General features: G+C 40.4%; 2 protein-coding genes across 4 annotated transcripts in view; both read left to right on the top strand.

Moving 5' to 3' along the window:
• The window catches only part of LOC122639456 (RNA polymerase II C-terminal domain phosphatase-like 1), a 52,213-nt gene that overhangs the window by 14,723 nt on the left and 14,025 nt on the right, over positions 1–23,465 (top strand). Inside the window, exons 10-17 of one of the 2 annotated variants that reach the window (XM_043832322.1) lie at positions 1,793–1,926; positions 2,025–2,078; positions 4,138–4,234; positions 5,180–5,415; positions 5,525–5,611; positions 11,636–11,701; positions 11,793–11,866; positions 13,865–13,985. In XM_043832322.1, the coding sequence (XP_043688257.1) occupies positions 1,793–1,926; positions 2,025–2,078; positions 4,138–4,234; positions 5,180–5,415; positions 5,525–5,611; positions 11,636–11,701; positions 11,793–11,866; positions 13,865–13,970 (854 nt within the window). In that variant the 3' untranslated portion in view covers positions 13,971–13,985. Of the gene's footprint in view, positions 1–1,792; positions 1,927–2,024; positions 2,079–4,137; positions 4,235–5,179; positions 5,416–5,524; positions 5,612–11,635; positions 11,702–11,792; positions 11,867–13,864; positions 14,495–23,465 lie in introns of those variants that run through there. The other variant, XM_043832321.1, reaches the window with a different exon arrangement.
• Positions 16,923–21,892, top strand: LOC122639458 (clathrin light chain 2-like). 2 transcript variants are annotated; one of them, XM_043832327.1, is made up of 4 exons: positions 16,923–17,546; positions 20,807–20,960; positions 21,047–21,364; positions 21,410–21,892. In XM_043832327.1, exons 1-4 carry the CDS (start codon positions 17,077–17,079, stop codon positions 21,590–21,592), a joined length of 1,125 nt encoding a protein of 374 aa, XP_043688262.1. In that variant the 5' UTR covers positions 16,923–17,076; the 3' UTR covers positions 21,593–21,892. The 2 variants fall into 2 exon arrangements, with proteins under 2 accessions (XP_043688262.1, XP_043688261.1); XM_043832326.1 differs by having other exon boundaries at positions 21,401–21,892.

Raw genomic sequence — 23,465 nt, 5'->3', positions numbered from 1 at the left:
GCAACTATAGAATATTTTCAATATTGCCATTTCTTTCAGTTGTGGCACTGCGGGTTACTTGAGTTGGCCCATAAGCGAACCCAATTGGGTACATTATGAGCCGGGTTTCGCATCAGTACGCAGTGCACGAGGCTCTGCAATAGGGAGGGGCAGATGTATGCAGCCTTACCCCCGCTTCATGGAGAGGCCGTTTCCTTAAATATATAGCGTATTCCAAGTAATTCTCTGGTTCAGCTTTACCATCACTATTACGACTGTTGAGTTGTCAAGTTGACTGATGCTTTGGTAATTTGTCGTGCCTTTTTCTTTGGCACTTTATGATGGAGAAAGCAGTATCCAGAACTGTAGTGACAAAAAATGTTCAGGCAACCTTAAGCAAATTCAGTTCTAATTTAAGTAGGAAAAAACACAACAATAAAAATGGGTTCTGGAACTTCTGGTAAATATGGTAGTTCAGATTTCCATTCAATCACATTCTTTCGAACCCAGTTGGATACATGTTTTGATATGAACTAGGAGTGAGCTGCTAGCCTTGGAAAAAAATCTCTTGTTGCAACGACCAAGAAGATCCTTTTCCCCCCCTTAAAATGGAACCGTTAGTTTTGTTTTGTTTTTTTTTTATTATTGTTGAACCATGAGTTTTGTTCCTTACTGTTTGTTTCGTTGTAAAATTTTTCGTGCAAAGGATATTTTACATAAAAAATTTCCTTCATGTATTTTTTTTTTTAATACTTTCAATGTTTTTTTGAGGAAAATCTTATTTTACAGAACATTTTCAGCCTTTTTACATGGAAACAACCATAATTGTCATGGTGTCTAGGTGACCCAAGGCGTTGGAGGGAGTCTGGACTTAAGGTGACACCACTAAGGTGACCAAGGCGCCTGGACGCCTACAACTACAGAAACAATGGAGCCTTACTAGAAATTTCACAACTGGGGAAAAAGGATTGCCCCCCCATCTGTTGGCCCTTTCTTTCATATGCCTACTGTATTTTACTGAATTAAACTGTAGAAAAGAGTTGGGAACTTAAGTAGAAGATCATGGTGTTGTTGATACTGTTCTGCTTCCCCTTGGGGGTGTGTGTGGAGGGGAGGCTGAGGCAATTACCTAAATAGACAAATTTTCCAACTCTCCAGAGAAAATCTTGTCTGCTTATAGTTTTCTACGGAAGCATCAAGACTTTGATCTCTCAATGATAGTTTTGAAGCCTTGAAGCTGGTTGCATTAACCAAGAAAAATATATCTTTCTTTTTCTAAAATAGTGTCATGAGTTTTGTTCCTTTGTGCATAGAGCTAGGAGTTTTGTCTAGTGTCGTCCCTTTCTATCTATACACCTACTCTTCTTTATGGAATTATACACTTGACTTTAGAAAAGAGCTGGCAATTTAAGTGGTAGATCATAGTATAGTTGCTACTGTCTTGCTTCCTCTCCCACCTTTTCTTTTTTTTGGGGGTTTTTTTTTTCCTGTTGGGGGTGGGGGGGGGGGGGGCAGGGGATTGAGGACAGAAAATTGTTTTAATGCCCTGGAGAAAATCTTGTCAGAAGATTTCCTCCAGTAGAGGCATCAATATTTTGATATCTTAATGGTGTTTTATAATTCTAATTGAAATATGTTAAGCCATATTTTGTGTTCCTCATGTACTTCTGTTCTGCATTTTGTTAATAATTGATAACTTCTTTAGCACAATCCCATACTCCACAGAAAAGAAAAAAAGAAGTAAAGACTGATGATGATTTCTTTAGTTTTTGTGTACGATCTTGTCTAATCTTATCAAAGTTCCATTGTATAGGTGAAGAGGTGCCTTTGGGTAGATCTCCTTCTGCCAAGAGGGATCTTCATTTTGATTCTGGACGTGGTACACCACCATATTCAGAAAGTCCTGCAGTGGCCCTACAAGAAATTGCAACAAAATGTGGAAGCAAGGTATTAAAAAAGGTTCTGATGTAATAAAGCTAGAGATTGAATGCTTTATTCAGTTGGATCTTTCTTATGTTACCGCTGTTCCTTTTGCTTACTTGTAGGTGGAGTTCAGACCTGCTTTGGTTGCTAGCACAGAACTGCAATTCTCCATTGAGGTATCTTAGCATATTGATTTAAGAGAAATGTTTTCAATTCTTCAAAATTTTTTTTTTAACATAGATGATGTATACAAGCACTACAACAAACAGAATAGTCGTATGCTTAAGAACCAGGCCTATACTAAGGCCCATGGTTCTTCAACTGGGCCTTTTGGTTCAGGCCATACCAAGCCCATGGTCTGGGTGTTACTGGTTCACTGAAAACCAGAATTGTGGGGGATGATTAAGTAGTTTCTATTTGTTAAATTCGTTAATAATTTGAGTTTTAGTAGTTACTACTTGGCTATTACTTGTATATTTCTATTTTATGCAGTTTTTTATTGCACAAGGCAACCACTAACATTTGTGGGCCTCTTTTTCTAACTTTCTATTTTTTTTTCTTGAGGTTGCTACAAGCCTACAACCATCTATATATTGTAAGGGCCTTAGTGCCTATACCCCCACGATTTATTGAATGAAGAATGATTGGCTTTTTTTGCCCTAGTTGCTGCGAGAGACAGTTGAGTGGTGAGATTCCATTATGGTTAGTGAGATACTGACCAAGGCCATAGGTGAGAGGCCTTGGTCATATCCCCTATTCCTTCCCTCCTCTCTCTTCCTTTCTTCTTTCTAATTTCCCTGGTTTCCTGCCTCTATAACCAACCTGTCGGTTGACCCACTATTGCTGTTTGGTGCCATTACTGAGATACTGGTTGCTGATCTACACAATAGACTTGGTTAAGATAATTCTCAGAGCTATCCATTGTTTGTTTCAAGTCCTGTGGTTGCTGTTACCTGGAGTTTTCTGCTGCTGCTGCCATCCATGGTAACTCATATCCTGTCCAACAGACCACTGTGGTATTTGAGAGTTTTCTCCCATTGGAACCCTTCCGTCGACCTTGATCTCAGCCTCATTCAATGGCTGGCTCTACTACAAGTATGTAAGTTGCTAGATCTGTCCTTAGTTTCTAATTTCAAACCTGTGTTATTATCTCCTCATCTAACCATCAATTCTCCAAGGGATTTTGACGTGTTCTTCTACTCTTACTCTGTTAGTACCCTTACCATTGACCTAGATTTGAGCTCAATCAACTGGTTAGTTTGCTGGATATTAGCAACTTACTGATTTCTGAGATTATTTGCTAATTTCAATACGTGGCTGATGGCTCATATGTCCTAACCTGTCCATTGAGTTACTGCCATACTCTGAGGGATTGTTCACCTATACTAGGGTGCTGTTCGACCTTAGTTTCATGATCATCTGAGTTCTGTTTCTACCTTGTGGGTGGTTTTCTGTGGTTATTTGTTGCTGAACCTAGGAACCCATTAGTAGATTGTTTTCCTGTAAGGTCCAGATACAATGTAAAATATTAGCATCTGTGGGCAGGTGAAGTGGGCATATGGTGCTATATGACAGTTCCAATTTAGAAGATTTCATTGGTCAGAACTCAGAACTTAGCCTGAAGGATGATCGCATCCATTCATTTCACAATTTCCTTTTTGGCAGCGACCGCCATCTTGTATTTCTTCTTTCCCTTATTCCTTTTCAACCATCAAAGATATTTTGATAGGTTTGATATTAAGTTTTATTGAATTGTTTTATTTCTGTATTCAGAGAAATCCATGGTTTTGTTTTACTGAGTACCTTACAAAAACCCTTCTTAGCCCCTTTTGCTCTTATAGTAGGTAATAGTACTAATTGTACAGATTTTCCCTATAAAAGAGATTTAGATTCACTGGTTATTTTTTCCCCATTTGTTAATCAAGTTCTTTTACTCCAAGGAGATGATATTCCTTATTTTGATTCTTTCTCTTTTCTTTTTGATATATTAGAATCATAATTATTATTATGCATTGTTCTGGGGATAGCTCTCTATATGTGTATTTCACATTGTTGTGGAAACTCATGTACATAATACCTATAGGCAATTGTTTGTTGGATCTGAACATGTTTGGTTCAAGACATGATTTACTTGTGCTTGTATGAGAGCAATTAATCAAGGCCCCAATCAATTAATGTGTTTTTGCCTTGTCCAAAATAATATTAATAGTAATAATAATGTCTTTGCTTTTGTAGGTCTGGTTTACTGGGGAAAAAATTGGTGAAGGAATTGGTAAGACAAGGAAGGAGGCTCAGCAGCAGGCTGCCGAGAGCTCTCTTAGGAATTTGGCCAGTAAGAATAACCTACCTTGTCTTGTATTTGTTAGTGTTTGCCGATGGCACTGAAATTCTTTTTATTTTGATATGTACTTGCACATTGCAATGCAAGGCTTGTCTTGTTACTGTTACCTATCACACCCCCCCCCCCAAAAAAAAAAAAAAGCTTTTCTGTATGCATTAATTTCCCTCTAGCTTTCATCATATTCAGTGTCTCGTGGATTTTGAAAGCCTCTCACAACAAGGCTTGTTGGCTCCAACTTACCTTCTTTTGAAATTATGACTTATTGTCTATCCTTTTGATGTGTCCAGTACATCACTAATACCTTATGGTCCATCCACCCAAGGGATGTGAGGATAAGGAGAGAAGGATGTATAAAGCTGTGCTATCTTCGTTTTATTTATATTTCTTTCTACTCCATTAAAAATAAAAAATCTGCCCTAGTTCTATACTTCTATTTACATTTTGCCAGCTTATATGAAGTACACTCAGCAGTGAGTCAACATGATTAGTGCTGCTCCATTCCTATGTACATATTTGAACTTTCTGTGTTCAGTATATTGGGCTTATCAGGCATATCTAATGTGCCATGTCCTGAATTTTCCAGATTATCTTCATATACTGCTATTAGGGATGGAATTTTTTACACGTATTTTTGTTTTATATTTGCTTCTTTTTGATGGTGGGCCACTGGGTCTTGGTGCAACGGTAAAGGTTGCTCCATTGTGACAAATGGTCATGGATTCGAGTCTGGAAACAGCCTCTCTGCGAAAGCAGGGGGTAAGGCTGCGTACATTATGACCCTCCCCAGACCCCGCAATGGCGGGAGCCTCATGCACTGGGTACGCCCTTTTTTATTTGCTTCCTCTTTTTGCTTGTCCAATAGAAGGTAGAGTTTTTTTTTTTGAAAAATTGTGCCTCTTAGATATCTACATTTTTTCTGATAGAATTCTTTTGCAGATAAATATCTCTCACATGTCAAGCCTGACCCTAGCTTGGTACATGGGGATTTGAACAAGCTTCCGCATACAAATGAGAATGGCTTTGTAGATGATACAAATTCTTCTGGGTATCTGCCATTCTCCAAGGAAGAATCTATTGCATTTTCAACTACATCAGAGCCATCCAGGATTCTAGACCCAAGGACAGACGGATCTAAAAAATCTATGGGATCTGTTGCTGCCCTTAAAGAATTAGTGAGATACCAATTGCTTGTTTCTGTTCAAATTTCTCTGTCTATTCCTATCCATATTGTGTCAGGTTTGCAGTTTGTTGATCAATGACATGAAGGAATTTATTTTTCAGTGTGTGATGGAGGGGTTTAATCTAGTTTTTCAACCTCAGCCTCCACTTTCAATAAGTTCAATGCAGAAAGGCGAAGCATATGCTCAGGTTTGCATTTTCCATTATGTTGTTTTTGACATTAAATATAGAATTACTTATTTCTTGTGATGTTCAAATAGACTAGTTATTTGGTTGGAATATTTTCTTTTTCAACTTTGGTAAAATGATTACCAATTTATTATTGTTGAAAGAAAAGAAAGAGAGAATGATTTGGCTTGTCAGATATGTCAGAGGCCGCTCTTATTTATGTTGAGAATAATGGTTACAAATAAGTTATGATGGCTAGGGCTGAGTCATAACGCAGTCACAGCCCTTGCCCTACATATAATGAATCTGGACATAGTTATACTCAACACTCCCCCTCATGCCCAACTTGAATACAACAGGATGGAATGACTTAGAAGTCAAACATTTGGTGAATACATCTGACAATTTGTTTTCAGTAGTGACAAAAGGTATGCAGATCAGGTCTTCTTCAAGCTTCTCCTTAATGAAATGTCAATCCAGCTCAATATGTTTAGTTTGTTCGTGTTGAACTGGATTATGGGCAATGCTGATTGCAGTAGAGCCTCATAGGGTCTTCAGAAGTCACACCTAGATCTTTGAGATGAATTTTTAACCAGCCACTAATTCCTTGTGCCATGGCCTGGTATTCAGCTTCTGCACTTGACCTGGATATAATTGACTGTTTCTTGCTACGCCATGTGACCAAATTTCCTCCTAGGAAGGTACAATATCCAAGGGTGGAACGCCGATCATCTATGGACCCTGCCCAACCAGCATTAGTGAAGGCTTCTAACTTCAAGCTGCTGTTATTAGAGAATAGAAGATCTTTCCCTAGAGCAGACTTTAAGTATTGAAGGATTCGGTATTCAGCCTCAAGGTGAGGAACCTTTGGATCATGAAGAAATCGGCTAACAATTCCCACAAGGAAATGTTTGGTCTAGTGTGAGATAGGTATATCAGTCTTCCTACAAGGCATTGATATCTTTCCTTGTCAACTGGGTCACCTCTTGTACAGCTAAGATGATGATTTACCTCAATGGGAGAAGTAGTAGACTTACATCCCAACATACCTGTTTCTTCAAGAACATCCAGAACATACTTCCTTTGGGAAATGAAAATGCCTTTTATAGAGCAGGCAACTTCAATCCCTAAGAAGTATATGAGCTGTCCAAGATCTTTAGTTTCAAATTTTGCTGCTAATTGAGTCTTCAATGAGATCTATGCATCATCGTTGCCCGTTATAACTATGTCATCTACATAAACAATAAGGGCAATGATTTTCTTTTCCTTGTGTTTGACAAACAAGGTGTGGTCAGCTTGACTCTGTTTGTACCCAAACTTCAGCAGAGCCTTTTGGAAGCAGCCAAACCAAGCCTGAGGATTGTTTGACGCCATAAATAGAATTCCGGAGTCTACATACTTTACCAACTGTGGAGTCTGAACTATAACAAGGTGGGATGTCCATTTAGACTTCTTCCAAATCCCCATTTAGATAGGCATTTTTGACATCAAGTTGCTGAAGGTTCCATCCAAGGTTGCAACACAAGATAATAACACTCAAACTGAGTTCATTTTAGCAACAGGAGCAAAGGTCTCTTGGTAGTTATTACCGTAGGTTTGTGTAAATCCCTTGGTAAACCATCTGGCCTTGTACCTTTCAATAGTACCATATGCCTTTTGTTTGATGGTAAAAACCCATTTGCATCCTACTGGTTTTCTCCCTTCAGGACAAGGAACCAGCTCCCAAGTATCATTCTTCTTTAAGGCATGCATTTCTTCTACCACAACATCTTTCCATTTCGGGTTTGAGATAACTTCTTTCCAGCTCTGTGGGATAGATACTGATGATAACAAAGAACCAAAGGCACGATAAGGAGATAATGACTACTTATAGGACAAAATTGGAAATAGGGTGCAAGGTACATGATCTGACACCTTTCCTAATACCAATGGGAAGGTCAGCATCAGAAGGAGGAGAGGAATTATTACCTGGGGAGAGACTATTACCTTGTGTTGGATCTAGCTCAGGTGTCATATATGGAGATGGCAAAATAGGGGCAGGCTTTTCTTTCCTTTGAGTGTAAGTGATGACGTCCTTGTTACTTGGAGTGGGCTTCTCCCCTTGAAGGCGAACAATATCAATCACAAAGGGGTAGTAGAAGTAGAAGGAATCTTTTCCTCTACTAGATGCTCCTCCTGAAGAAATAACTGGTAATCAGATTCGGTCTCATGAAATGTGACATCCATGGTAACAAAAAGCTTCCAAGTGGGGGAATGGTAACACCAGTACCCCTTTTGGGAGGTGGAGTACTCTAAGAAGATGCATCGTATTGCCCGAGGATCCAACTTGGAACGAGAGGGGGAAGAGTTGTGTACAAAATAGACACAACCGAATTCCTTGGGAGGAAGGTGAGAGGCAAGGGAAGGGTCCAGAAGTTGGCTGACCCCTGAAGAGATGACTGGTAATAGGATTTGGTCTTGAAGTGAATGACACTAGGAGCCCGATTTATAAAAAAGCAGTAGTAAGAATCACATCCACCCAATAGAATTTAGGGACATGATTGGTAAACATCAAAGCCCGAATAACATCAAGAAGATGAATGTTTTTCCGTTATGGGATTCCATTTTGTTCCGGTGTCCGAACATAGGAAGTTTGAGAAATAATGCCATGAGAGTCAAGGTAGTGGAGGAAGAATCCACCAATGTATTCAGTGCCATTGTCACTACGTAAGATCTAGACTTTGACATTAATCATAATGCAAATCATATTGTGAAAGGATTGGAAACTAGAAAAGCCTCGGATTATGTCCGAAGAGGATAAACCCAGGTTAAGCGGGTACAATTGTCAATAAATGTAATAATCCACTTAAACCACCCCTAGCAACAACTTTAGAAGGATCCCATAAATATGAATGTATAATAGAAAAGGGAATCAAACTTCTATTTTCACTAGGAAAATAAGAAGACTTGGTATGTTTGGAAAATTCACAAACATCACATTGTAAATCATCCAAAGAACAATTTTTAACTAAGGAAGGAAATAAATGACGCAAAACATGATAAGATGGATGTCCCAGACGATGATGCCACTACTGGAGCTAAGTAAGATAGCTTTTTGCACGGGTAAGTGTATTAGTTGAGACCGGTGGAGAGGGAGTTGGAGAACCTTGTTCCAAGTAATAGAGACCATATCCAATCGTTGCCCTCGTCACTAGGTCTTGAAAAAATACAATGAGTAGAATAAAAGTGAACACAACAATTAAGTTAAGTAGTGAGACGAGAATTGGAAAGCAAGTTAGCACATAAATTAGCGACATGGAGAACAAACGATAAAGATATGGTAGGAGAACAAGTAATAGTGCCTTTACCAGAAATGGAGGAAAGGGAACCATCAGCAACCTGGACCTTGTCCATACCAGAATAAGGAAAGTAGGTATGGAAAAGATTCGAAGTACTAGTCATATGGTTTGATGCTCCAGAATCAAGGAGCCAGGAGGAACCGGATTTAGATGAAGCGAGAAAAATACATGACTGGGCTAAATGAGAGGCAGACGTGGTAGAGAGTGCCGTGGTAGAAGATGCAGAACCAAGCTGAGTCATCATATGTTGGAGCTGAGTCATAGGTTGTTTTGCAGACAGAGAGGAAGTACCAGTAGGAGCCTCAATAGTCTCGATCAAATGAGCTTGGGGATGAGTAGAATCAGATTTTCCTCCTTTCCCACCCCCTTTAGGGCGGCCATGAAGTTTCCAGTAGGTCTCCCTAGTGTGACTAGGACGACCACATCACATTTCACAGGGTCACGAGTAGGACCAGTCTTGCTAACAGTACCAGCAGTATCCACAGATAAAGAGGGCTGTGGAGTAGTGACAAGGGCAGACCAAGTAGGGACAGCAGAAGGTATCATAACAGAACGGCGACGATCCTCATGCTGAATCATATTATAAGCGTCAAGAAGTGTAGGGAATGTGCTCTTGTTCAAGACCTGAATGCGAATCTGATCATATTCTGTGTTGAGACTGGTGCGGAAATCATATACCCGTTCCATTTCACGTTCTTTGGAACATGGCTGCATCAATAGGGCTAGTCATGGGAACCAGGGTGATAGAAACTGCTGCCATAATGTAGTGAGAGCAGAGTAATAAGCAGACACAAATAATTCTTTGTGTAGTGTTGCAAACCTAGCAACGAATCTCATAGATTTGTGCATAGTTATTGGCTTGACCATAATTATGCTTCATTACATCCCATAACTCCTTAGCTGAATTAAGGAGAGCAAAACTGGAACTAATGGTAGGCTCCTTGGAGTTCAATAGGAACTATATGATCAATGCATCATTAGCTAACCAATTTTCTTAGCCGAAGCTTCAATGGGCATGGGTGTGTTACCAGTAATATACCCTAAAAAGTGGTTACCACAAATGGTAAGGAGGCAAGCACGTGACCATGCAAGGTAGTTCGATCCATTCAATTTTGTGTGTCCTACAGTCCTAGCTGGAGAGAATGGGGATGATGAGGAGCAGGAGGGCGACCCAAGTTGCTACTCCCAGAACCAAAAGACGTTCTGGAACCTTCTGTCATATTGCCAGGCATAAATTCACAATAAGGGTGGAAAGAAATACCTCACAGTCGATGAAAGAATGCCATCCTCAAAGAACCATGGATTAAGGCAGCAGTGATGCTCACAGAATGGGCAAAAAATAGCAAGCAGAACACTAGGAAGGGCTGACAGGGGCTATCAGATCCCCAAGAGGCCAATAGGAAGTCAGCGAGGTGCTTCGAAGGGCTGGCAGAAGACTCGCGAGGTGCTGTGGAGCTGGCAGGAGGTGGCAATGACCCAGGGAAGCACCAGCAGGGGCTATCGGGTCTCTAGGAGGAGCAGGAAAGCACTGGCAGGGGCAGGCGGAGCCCTAGGAATCCTCGACGCAGGCATGCAAGGTCTTGGAGAGCCGGCAGAAGAAAAAATAAGCCCCTGGGAGGACCGATGAGGGCCAGCGGTACCCCTAGGGTTGTCGCCAGGGGGCGGTAACCAGCGGTAGGGCTGGCGGCCAGGCAGGTGGCGGAGGCTGGTGGACAGCGCTAGGGCTTCTACTAAGCCCTAGGTGAGAGAAAAACGAACCGCTAGGATGGCGGTGGCGGTGAGAAGCAGGGCAGCGGCTGTAGCCCTAGAAAGGCATGTAAGAATCAGAATGGTTGGATGGTTAGCATGGTCCAACATGCATTAAAACATGTTCAGTCAACCATGCTGAACCTTGAGGCCGAAGCCTCAGCGGTGGTGAAAAATCCCAAAAAGGATTGGACGCTCTGATACCAAGTTGAAAGAAAAGAAAGAGAATGTTTTGGCTTGTCAGATATGGCAGAGGCTGCTCTTATTTATATTGAGAATAAAGGTTACAAAATACAAATAAGGTATGATGGCTTGGGTTGAGTCATAACAGTCACAGCCCTTAGCCTACATACAATGAATCTGGACATTGTTATCCTCTACAATTATTTTAAAATATCCAAGATCACATGTACAGAACAAATTTGATTGAGCACTCCCTCTACTTGAATTTGAACCTAAGATTTTATTGATTCGGTTGACGTTTTCAAGTTTAAACTTCTTGGTTGTCTCTCCTATTCTTGTATTCCTTGTACTGAAAAAGGGAATGCATATTGTAACTGTGGTAAAAACAATTTTGTGTGCCTCTATTCTTCTAAATGTAGACCTTTCAGCTAGTGGGCCATCTCTTGGATGAGCTACATCTCAAAGGCGTATGGATGGGCAATTTGACATCTGTTATTACTGAAAAATTGAGAGCCAAAATAATGTTGTTTAGCAGTCTGAGAGAAAGCAAATGCATTTGATGATAAGGGATCTATATGATTCCCAATATTTATGACTTCTAGACAGCCATCTAACTTGATTAATTCATTAGTGATCTCTATATGCATATGCTTGAATGGTACCTAAGGTTTATGCTTGATTGAAGCTAATACTTCCCATGGACTAAGTGAATTGCTTTCTGAATATAAAGCTATCTGGTTGGAAAAATGAATAATTCTGGTTGGGGAATATGTTTTAGGTCGAAATTGGAGGCCAAGTCTTTGGGAAGGGAATTGGGTCAACATGGGATGAAGCTAAACTGCAGGTATTGCATTCCCTTCATTGTCCTCTTCGTCTTGTTCCTCCATTTTTTGCATATGCATTTAGTCTGAACACTTGGGTTGCCCTTTCATTAGGCTGCTGAAGAGGCCCTTACGAGTCTGAAATCAATGCTTGGTCAGTATACTCAGAAACGTCCAGGCTCTCCAAGGTGAGTGATTTCATCTCTAGCTGGTTTTATTTTTTTTAATGGTTACTGTTTCTTTCCTTGTGTGCAAGTTCCCTACTCTTATGGGCAAGTCCAAGATCTGTGTTTAGACATCTGGAGACTAATCTCACCCTGAAATCCCTTTTTAGTATTTTTCACTTAAACTTTTGGTTGCAAGGGAAATGCATATTTTTTTTAATGTAAGGTGGAATTTATTTTCCAGGGCAAGTAATTTTACTTGTTTGGTTGCTAGGGGATTGCATTTTACCTGCAAAACAAAATTCACTTCTAGGTTAACATTCCCCTTTTTATTTTCCTACTGAAATGTAAAATAAAATCAAAACCGTCTCTGCTCTGCAATGGCTCTCTTTCTCGGGAGAAGTTCGGAAGCAAATCCAACGGAGAGGACCTGTTCTCTTTTGAGAATGTCTCAAAATTGCAGCCTTGGTCGTCTCAAAGACAAAGTTCACATCATCCATTCTGTCCTAGCACCGGCCTGCGAGAACCATGTCGGATCAGCAGAGAAATCCTCAATTGCTTACCGTAATGTCATGAAATTTCCAGTTGACTTGGACATCATCTGAGAGTTGAGCATGATGTGCCCATTGCATCTGAAACCACGAGGCCAATGGTGTTTGGGCAGAAGGATCGTGTGATTATAGATGCAGAACGTGAGATGGTTCTGTATGAGGTCCTTTCCAGAAAATTCGCAAATCAAATGAGTACCAGTATTCAAATTCGTGCCTTACCTTTTTAAGAAGAGAACGATGGATACATGATGCCCTCTGGGAATGGCCCATCACTAAACACAAAATCCCAGATCTCCTGTCATTTGCTCCTGCTTTATAGGCTTTACCAAATTAGTAGTGCATCCATACATATTCCCATTCTGCAAAGATGAGCGATGCTGTAACATGGCTGCAAGTAGTTAACCGAGATTCAAGGTGCGGACGAATTGGGAATTGGAATCCTTAGAGAAGTCGGATGTTTGAGGGTTCATATCCATGACCAGACTTGTCAAGCCTAATACAATTGCGAAAGATTACCTAATTTTAAGGAAAGAGTGTTCAGTGAACTTGAGATTGGTGATGATGATTTTCCTTTGGCCATTGACCATTAGATCAGTGAAGATACCCTCTGTTGACCATTTGGACAACTGCAACAACATACAGAGAAGACCGAAAATGAATTCCAGTTTTCAACTTTCATATTCTCAAAAAATTTGATCAAAGTAAGCAAAACAAATATGGACCCGGAAAGTGTTTGATAATTTGTTTGTTAAAGATGCAAATCTTGGACATCTATCATTTCAGGGTACATTCGTCCTAGAAAGCCCTTGGAATCGCTTGAATTGTTTTGGAAAATGTCCGAACTCGGCATCGAACCCAATGGGTTCACCCTTTTGGCTGTAATTAAGGCATGTTCAGATCTCGGTGCTCTGAAGCTTGGTAGGTGCTCTGCTAAATTAATATCACTTCACTTCCCTTGCAACCAAATCACTGAAAAGGGAAAAAAACTTCCCTTCACTTCTCTTCACTTCCCTTTCCTATATCCCTTGCAACCAAACAGAGCCTCATGGAATGTTTGCTGCACCCCTGTGTAAAATTTGCCATTACCTGCTTGAATTGTGTGCTTTTGCTTTTGTTTTGCCTTTTTAAAAAAATTTTTTTTTTTTAGGCCAGGTGGGAAGGGTATTTGATGGGCCATGACTGTCAAGGGATGCACTTAGATTAGATAGGTAATCATTGAAAAAATTTGTTGCTGTACGCCTGTACCCCCTCATTTGCTTGTTCAGATTCTGTAGCCCCATGTGCCTGTTATTTAACAGCACAGCAACAAATTAAAAGAAGAGTAAAACTTGTCCCTTTATAACCTCCTTTTTTTCTAAATATGCTTTAGTTCTCATTAATGTTATTCAAAACTTTGATCAGATACTCCCTGTTTTTATGTTTTCTATTCTCGTTATTCGCTTGTTCACCAAGTATATCTATGTTCCTTCAGATCATCACAATCAACCCCAAGTAAACGATTGAAGCCAGAGTTATCACGAGTATTGCAGCGGATACCTTCTGCAAGATATGCGAAGAACACCCCTCCTGTTCCTTGACAACAAGCGCACCATCTTTTTTTTGTTAGCAATACATTGCAGAAAGCTCAGGACGGTCAAGATCGATTTCCAGAGCTGTTATCAACTACCAACCTGCAATTACTTTTGAGACATGGTTCCAAGTACTGATTGGAATGGTGCTGATTTTGTTCGCCTTGTCAAGTCTTTGCAAAGCAACGGGATGGAGACGTGGAGTTTCAAATCGGACATTTCTGTGTTTACTGCAGTTCTGAGTTGTACATTTTTTTTCTCAGGATCTTGGCATCAATTGTTTTTGTGGGGTTGGGTGGAGATGGTATTTTAACAGTTGAGATGTTAGCTTTTCTCCTCAGGCTCAGGAAGTGCTGGCCGCTCAGTGTAAAATATGATTGAGTTGCAGATCCCCAATCCTTTTTTGTGCAGGTCTTGACATATATCTCAAATGCCATGGGGTCAGTCTGGCAGAGAGCTGACTTGGGTTAAGATTTTCAATTTTACTGAATATGATGTGTATTTCATGAAAGAAAGGATGGAATGCCATTTGACACAGCTTTTGTCCATTTTTGTAAGTTGAGTAGGATATTGCTGTGGAGGTACAAGGGAAGCCAGAGCAGGACACAGATATACGCATGTAGTAAGTTGAAGTCCCTGTGCTCTATTACCTCCGCTTGAACTCACTATATTATATTTAGAGGTAAAGTCAACAGTTTTACTTATCAGAGGCAAAGCAGAATATGTAACCACGATCACAGTTCTGTGCCCTGACATTCTTGATCATGATTCCTGCAACAGGTGCTCTGGAGATCTAAGATTGATGTTGCTGTTGGTATTGGTAGGCCAGTTTTAAACATTATAATTTTTTGCCTTATCAGACGTGTCTCCCACCTTGTGAGGATTTTTTTTTGTTGCTCCTAATCAAGTTGGATGATCCACAATTTGATTTCTAATTTCATCTCATTATACATGTTTTAGTACTTTCCTAATTCTCTAAATAGCCCATAAATCTGTTAGATTTTATTCTCAAAAACGCCTTCCCCCCTACCCCCCTCCCTCTCCAAAAAAAAGAGTGTGGAGAAGGGTATTTGGCTTTGCCAGCATATCCTTCTGGGACCACGGTATCAAAAATTGGGGAACGAATCGGTGAATCGGCCAATTTGGATCCTGCCATGACCAATTCTGACTGATTCCATATGCTGATTCATGCGAAGGAATCCTAGAATTGGTGAGTTTTCAGATCTGAGGGCAGATATCAGGGTTTTTGGGACTGATTCTGCCCAATTCAATCTCCTGATTTGGTGTTGCAAAACACTCTTAGCCCTACTATTTGGTAATGAATGGGCTTTCTTTTGGAGGAGGGGTGTGAGAGGAAGAGTTTCTCTAAGTGGTTAAAATATTTGCCCTGTCCTAGCTTATATTGCGGCTTTCTCTGTTGGGAGTGTACTGTCCACGTTCAAACACAGAGGGGGGAATGACTGCCACGTTGCTGATGTAATATGGAAATCCCATCCCCATGATGCTGACGCATGCACTCTTATTGGACCTGTGTGCATGCAGGGGTTACAATCCCCCACAGAGAACGCCGACCCAGAAATTTATCAGATTACACAAAGGTTACATGGGCATGTGTGGGAGGCATGGTAATACATGAGGGTATTTGGTAGGACCAGGATCTTCTGCAGTACCGCCGGGTGTGGGGTGCACATCCGGCGGCACAACAGAGGCCATGCGGGATGTGCACCCCACACCCAGCGGTACTGCAGAGGATTTTTATCGTATGTGGTATGAGTATTTGAAGTTAATCTGATCACATAGAAAACTTTCCTTGAGATGAAAGTTTTCCTGTACACCATGTGGAATTGTGTATACTCTTCACAAGTACTCTTCCACTAACCAGTCAAAGGTTCAAAATGTCATTCACTATTCTTAAAGTCTCATATGAAAGCCAACAAATGATTTGGTTAAGAGACTCTCTCTTCAGCAAGGGTGGAAGGAAACTTCGTCCTTTCCTTAATGTTCTCTTTTAACAACATGAAGGAGCCAGTTTACCTCATATTTAGGCTGCGTCTGGTATGCATGTTAGTAATGCAGTCTAAAAAATCATACCAAATGCAATATGGTATCGACACAATATCTTGATTGGTTACTTGCAAAATTGGTATGTATCGCCTGATATGAACGATACGATACTGATGCCTCAAACCATGGGAATCATACTCGTGGGGTCCAGTGGTCCACTTTCATCCCATATAGTTGTAAGTCTTAATTCTTACCTTAAAATCTAAAAAGACTAGTATTGTGGGCCCAAATCTATATACCGATTTTGGGCCCTTCATCTTAAAGTCGATTATTTTGGACTGATGTCAATGATTTATTAGTAACACAAAATTGAAAATTAGCCTGGATTTAGCTTTCAGTATTCATCACCGCCGGTACTGATACAGATCTGCCGTATCAATTCGGATTGGATGACTGATACGGGATCGATTGATCCGTGACCGATGCCTCAAATCATGCATGGCCATCGTTTTAGTAATCGGTCTCGGCTGATACCGATCTAGATCAGTCAATATCAGTCCAGATCGGACAGATTTACTCATATTTTCTTTGAAAATTTACTATTTTTTAACATTTTTATCCTTGTCCATTCCGATCCACCGATACAGAATCGAACAGGGATCAGTATCGGTCTCCATCGATACCGATTTCAACCGATCCGATACCGATTCCTCAAACCATTTGCATGCCCCATTTACATGTTTACGCTGCCGTGTATCAAAAGTCAAAACCGACCCCATTAATTAATGGTTAAAGTTAATAATCGGTACTTTGAAACTAAAAAAAAAAGAGAGGGGTATTTCGGTCTTTCTGATTGATATATGGTTTTACCAAATCAGATCTCCCTTCTCTTCTATACATATCTGCCAGTGCCGCGTACTCTTTCATCTCATTTTCCCGACAGATTTGAGAAGCAAGAACAGAGAGACTTGAGAAGTCTCTCCCCAATCAGTTTTCTATCGATCGATCGATCTGCAGAGGAAGAATCACAGTGGAAAAGAGCAAATTTCGTTATTAACCAGGTATAGAGAGAACAACTATTAAGAGAGAGAGAGGCAGAGAAGACGCAGAAATGTCGTCGTTTGATACATTCAGCAACGACGGAGATGAGGTGGCGAGGAACTCGACTCGTCCCTTCGACGATGATGGATACATTGGTTATGATCCTCGGTTGCCGTCCCAGCGTTACGAATCTTACTCGAATTTCGCTGCAGAGGAAGAAGGCAAGGTGGAAGATGTAATTGAAGAACCTCCACCTTCATCTGGTTATCATGATGGTTTCCTTGCTGAAGAAGAGGTTTCAGTTCATCACGTCTCTCATTCCATGGAAGCCATCCCACCTTCTCCTGAAATCTACGGCTATGAAGATCCAAATCCTGATTACTCGTCTTCTCCCTTCTCTGGAATGCCCCAATCGAACGGGAATGGGAAGCCTTACGACATTGGTGCTGACGATGATGGTTTATTCACATCTGACGGGCCCATGCTTCCTCCTCCGGAACAAATGCAAGAAGAAGGCTCTGCTCTTCGCGAATGGCGCCGGTGAGGTTTCGTATTGTTTGATTCGTTTGCCTTTTGTCTATAATTTTAGATCTCAATTGTGCTGATCCGTTGAAAATTCAGGGAATTGAGATGTGTATTGACTTTTTTCATTTCTCGGTTTGTTCTCCCTTTGTTATTATCTGCGTTTTGCTTGCGTACACGGTTAGATCCGTTCCTGTTCCTTTTGTTATGGTTTCAGGGTTTAGGTTTTTGCCAATGCTGTTATTTATAATTTTCTGTTTGTGAATCCGGATACTTGGTTGTTGAATCTAATTTTTTATATTCTGTGAATGCATTTATATGTATTATTCTGGTCATATGGTAATGTTAAAACACCAGTTTCCTCAATTGAATGGGAAAAGCAACGGTAGAAAGTGATGAAAGAAAGATATTTTAGTTAAAATCTTCAGAAAGTTACTGGTTGATAATTATCACAATGACCAGATATTTTAGTTATTCCAACTATATTCTACTGATCTGATACATATTCTTCCATAAAGATAAATATAGTATGTTCTTTTATTTCGTAAAGGTGGATGCTCAGCTGACTCTGAAATTTCATTTTCACTTGGTTGAGCTGCCGTTAGAAATTTTCTTGGCTCAAGAAGGGGTTTTCTGAGGAATAGGTTAGGCTGTTAGCAGTTTGCAGAAAATTATTAATGGAAAGAGGATAATAGAAAAAAGATTCCTCAGGGATCTATCCTGGAGCTCTACTAATGTTGTCGAGTTGTAATCCTTCTTCTCACCATGATCCCACACAGTAAGAGCATGAATATTGCAAAAATTTTCTATATTCGAATGCAAATATAGATGTAGTGAACAACAACCTTCTGTAGTTAACTCCAATTGCTAAAGAACATAGTAAGCTGGTTGTCGAGCCCTTAGGCACATTGTAAATGACAAGGCTAGCTTTGGAACATAAATTATAAAATACAAGAAATACTCCTAGGACCATCATTATTGTTGATTCTGAATATCTCATGAAAAAAAGGAAACCCACAAGTCCATAACTCTGTCAGCTGCGCCCCCAATTATGACGCATGATTACTCCCAAAATAAAATCAGAACTGGAAAACTAACCCATGTGGGCTCCACAGACAATTGATCTGTTCCCTCTTGAGAAATCAGTTTTTTTTTCTTGGTCCACCTGTTTTTATATTCTGATCCTCAATCCCAATCCCACTCCACATGAGGGAGAGAAGAGAAAGGAGAAGGGGGGGGGGGGGGGAGGAAACTGAAAGTTGAGGGGTTTACTACTTGGGTCGTCATCTCCCTCATTTGGATGTCCTAGGCACAGCTCCACTGCTAGAATCCATCTGGAGTAGAGCCAACCAAATTGGCTCCGCTCCTTTGACAGATGCACACTTATTAATTTCTCATTTGACAGCGAGCCCTATACCTTTTCCCTGTTCCTTCTTGGTGATGACAAAAAATTGGACTTCCCGATAAATGACCTAACAAATTTCCTGTCCATTGTTCTGAGGGGGATCAATAACAGCCATAGACAAAGGCAGGGGCTTAATCTTAGGGCACAATCTTAAGGCACAAAGTCCGATTTGGACCTGTAATTATTAAGCATGCCCTATCTGAGAGCTTCCTCAGGTCATGGAACCATGAAGCGTTGAAGGGGATAATAGTTGCACAGTGATGGTTGGTTGGGTCAGGTGGTTGTTTGTTTATTTTCTCCAACCTGGAAAGTAAGATTACTGTTATGGTCAGGAGTTTGGATCCATTTGACCATTTGACCATTTGTGGTATTAGGTCTTGAGATCAGGCCCTTGTTTCTTGTTGGTTCAAACCAATGTTGGTGTGATTCAGTACTTCATTCTTTATGGTTTGATTCAGAATACAGGTATGGGTTTTCAATCCCAAGTCCTGATCCAAATAGGATTTATTTACCCCTGGGGATGGTGGGGGTGGTGGTGCTAAGTAGAGCTCAGTGCCCAGCCTATGTGCATAAGGATGCATTTCATATCTCACCTCCCCCCGCCCCCCCCCCCCCCGGCTTCCTTTTGGGGATCATGAAAGAATTTGCTGCTTCCATGGAGACTTCTGTGTTTGTGCATGTTATGCCTTGGAAACCCCTGAGTTTTCCTAGGTACATCCAGCTCAATACACTGAACTTTATTCATCATTGTAATAACTAAGCATGCAACTCCTCATCAAATTTTATTCAGTACCATGAAAACCTAATCACCATCTCCTCATTCAGCCATCAAACATCTTAGAACTGCATCAATCCAAAGAAACTATATATATATATATATATATGGTAAGTTTCATTGATTTTCTGTTATTTTACTGACTAAAAGAACGAAAAAAATGAAGATTCAAGTGCATTCATGGCCGATTCAAAGAGGGGCTTGGAAATCGGGCATAATCAGAATTGGGTTCGCCACCAAGTGTAGGATGTGCCTTTTAAGATTGTGTGTTTCTCAGCATTTCTTCTACAATTTGATTATAGGATGCCACCGTGCTAGAGGTACTTTTGTCGAGTTTGTTTGCATTTCTTGTGCAGTTGAAATGTTTTTATGTCTTAGATAGTCTTGGTCCTGATTTAATTGATGACCTTTATAACTTTAGGGCTATCTTTGATCCGGAATACTACATAAATTTTTTAAAATTCGCCATTGCACATGGTGGCCACTCCAAAATTCTTGTGAAAGTCCTTTGATCATGATGAAATACATTCCAATCCACTAGGTTTATTTTGTTGATTCTTTTGAGTAGCATATCTGGTAATCTCCGTGGTGATTCTTTTTCTTTATAAACATTGTTTTCAGCACAATTGATACATTCCGAAACAAACATGACTCTGACATCTTTACCCTTAGCCATGAACCTCCTTTCCTTTGGATTTTAGTTTCACGAAACTCTTTTTTCAAAACGAAGAACAAAGGAAGGAAAATAGAAATAAAAAATAGGCCAAATGTTCTCTGTGCCGGGGGCGCAGGCTGTGCCCAAACACATGGGGATGGGCAAAATGGCCACCCTGCCCCCCTGAATGGCAGGCCCATGTGTCTAGGTGCAGGCTGCGCTGCGGCACAGAGAACATCAGCCCTAAAAAATAATATGTAATCAACCGATTTCAAACTCAGTTTTTTGAAACCCAATCCTCATTTAAATATGTTGCTTGTATTGTTTTGTTTCGTTGCTCTAGGCCCACATTATTATTTATCTCGTCAATTAAATGTTTATATCTTTGGGTTTGTATGGATACCCATTAATGGTGGTGAATTTTGTGTTTCAATTGGTGTCAGCCAAAATGCCATTCATCTCGAGGAGAAGGAGAAGAGGGAGAAGGAAATGCGGGCCCAGATTATTGAGGAAGCTGAAGAATATAAGCGGGCTTTCTATGAAAAAAGGATACTTAACTGTGAAACCAACAAAGCTAATAATAGAGAAAGAGAGAAGGTAGAACTGCTGAAGGAATTTTCTCCCATTTTCTGTTTTTGGAACCCACATTCATTTTTATTAAGATGAAAATGTGTATTTGACAGCTTTACTTGGCTAATCAAGAGAAGTTCCACAAAGAAGCAGACAAGCAGTACTGGAAAGCAATAGCAGAGCTCATCCCTCACGAGGTCCCCAATATTGAGAAAAGGAGAGGAAAGAAAGATCAAGAAAAGAAACCATCAATTGTGGTCATCCAAGGTCCAAAGCCTGGGAAACCCACTGATCTTTCAAGGATGCGGCAGATACTCCTGAAGCTGAAGCACACACCTCCACCTCACATGATACCTCCCCCACCTGCACCTGCGAAGGATGGTAAGGAAGCCAAGGATGGTAAGGATGGTAAGGAAGCCAAGGATGCCAAGGTTAGTAAGGAAGCCAAGGATGCCAAGGATGCCAAGGATGGTAAGGAAGCCAATGGTGGAAAAGTTGCTTCACCAACTGCAGCGGAACCAGCAGCAGCAGGAGACACGACTGCTGCTAAAGACATCACCATTAATGGTACCCCAGACTCATCCGCTCAGGAGGCTCCTGCTGTAACTGAGGACCAGCCTGCCACAGAGCCCGAGTCCGAGCCAGCCATCCATGCATGATTGTGATGGCATAAGATGGGATTTTCTGCCTTTTTTCCTTAAATTTTCTTATAGTTTTATTTTTACATGAATTAAATCTTCTATTGCTTACTATGTTTGACCACGCCATTCATTACTAGAATAAACAAGCTAGGTAGATCACTTAATGATTTTGCAGTTTGGGCCGTCTGAACTGTAAAGCTATCTTTTGTTATCTTCAGGATTTTTTTTGTGGGAATATGAGATTGAATTTTACCTCTTTTTTTTTTAATCTTTGTACTTTTTCTATTATGTTTTGGAATCTGACTATTGGAACAGGAACTCATTTTCTAGAGGTTGGAATATAATTTTATTTTTTTTGGGGGGGGGAGGGGGGGGGGCGCGGGGTTGGGATGTGAAGGGACTGGGGAAGAGCAATTTTCCTAGATAGTGCACCTAGTTGTTCCACATAGCAGGTGTTTGTTTTTTTTGGGTGGTAAAGACATAGCGGATTGATTAATGCCATTTATAATCAGATCGTCCTTGTTAACAATGACTAGTTCATTTTTTGTGAGACAACAGTTTGGAAACTCACGAGTATGGGTAACAGTTAAAATTTCATGTTCTGTTTGGAGAGATGCATGTTTAGTGTACAATTCATGCAGGGTTTGCCAATAGATTCACATGACTTGGGTTCAGTTGTGGCTTCTGTGGTGAACAATTTCAAGATCTCAATTCTCGAACAACTATTCTTCAACTGTTAATTTATTATGGCACTGTGATTTTCAGTTCTACTTTTAAGCAATTCCTGTAACCATTCAGCCCTTTGAAGGATGGGTAATGGAGTGACCGAATTTGGACTCCGGACAAGTTTGTTTTTTCTATGCAGGAATAATTTTTATGCTAAATGTTGAAGGCATGGATTGATAAAATTTTCTTTTTTAACTGAGAACAGCAACAGCATTCAAAATTCTCAATTCAGTGCCAAGCCAAGCTGATATTAATAGTTGGATCCCACCACTAAATGGTTAAATGTGAATACAGATGAAGCGCTACATGAGTGGCAGATTTAAGGATGTAGTGATTCACAGTCGCACCAGAGTTGCTCAAGCCACTTCAGTTGAGGAAATAGAAGCAACTGCAGTTACACAATCAGTTTTCACAGATCATTTCCCAGAGGATCGTAGTCCATCATAGTTAATTCGAAGCATCTTGAGAAAACGCAGATTAATTTATTTTTACCAATCTATAGTGTCCATCATCACCATCATCATTGCATACAGTTCAGGAAAAGAATGTATTTCCTGTGACTGGGTTCAATTCTTTTAGATTTTACCAGTCAGTGGTTTTGATGAATCATGCACTGAAGGGATGATGCTTCTCCTGGGTGTTAACAGTTTCCTCCTTACATTATTTTCTGTTAAACATCAAGGGATGATGCATTAACTGGTGGTACATCTACAGCAGGTATCAGGTGATCCTTAGGTCCAACTGTTGGTGCGGTTTCACCTTTTCTATCCTTCAGTCCTACTCTCCTTGGGTCCTACATATCACCAAAAAAAAAAAAACCCCTTCAGTCTTTCAGCACTGAAACTAACACAATATTACATAAAAAAGTCCTTTTTGAGGGGACAAAGCTAACTAACACTAAAAGGAATGGTCACTAATTACACCATTGATGGACCAAATTAAGTCGTGCTAGAGTAAGAATTTAGAGTCAGTAAAGCTATGACCCATGTTGAAAAGTATTCCATTAATTCATGATGAGTGCTTGATGGCAGGCTTCCTAGTAATGTTATATGGGGTAGAAGAACGCTCTCAGAGGGAGAGAGGGAGGTGTTGCATTTCCACTGAAGGAGAGTTTTCCATTGTTCGTTTTCCATTCTTTTTGGGGAACCTAAAACCGAACTAATTT

The sequence above is a fragment of the Telopea speciosissima genome, chromosome 9 (assembly GCF_018873765.1).
Source record: "Telopea speciosissima isolate NSW1024214 ecotype Mountain lineage chromosome 9, Tspe_v1, whole genome shotgun sequence".
NCBI classification, from domain to species: domain Eukaryota; kingdom Viridiplantae; phylum Streptophyta; class Magnoliopsida; order Proteales; family Proteaceae; genus Telopea; species Telopea speciosissima.
This window is presented reverse-complemented; position numbering and strand designations above follow the sequence as displayed.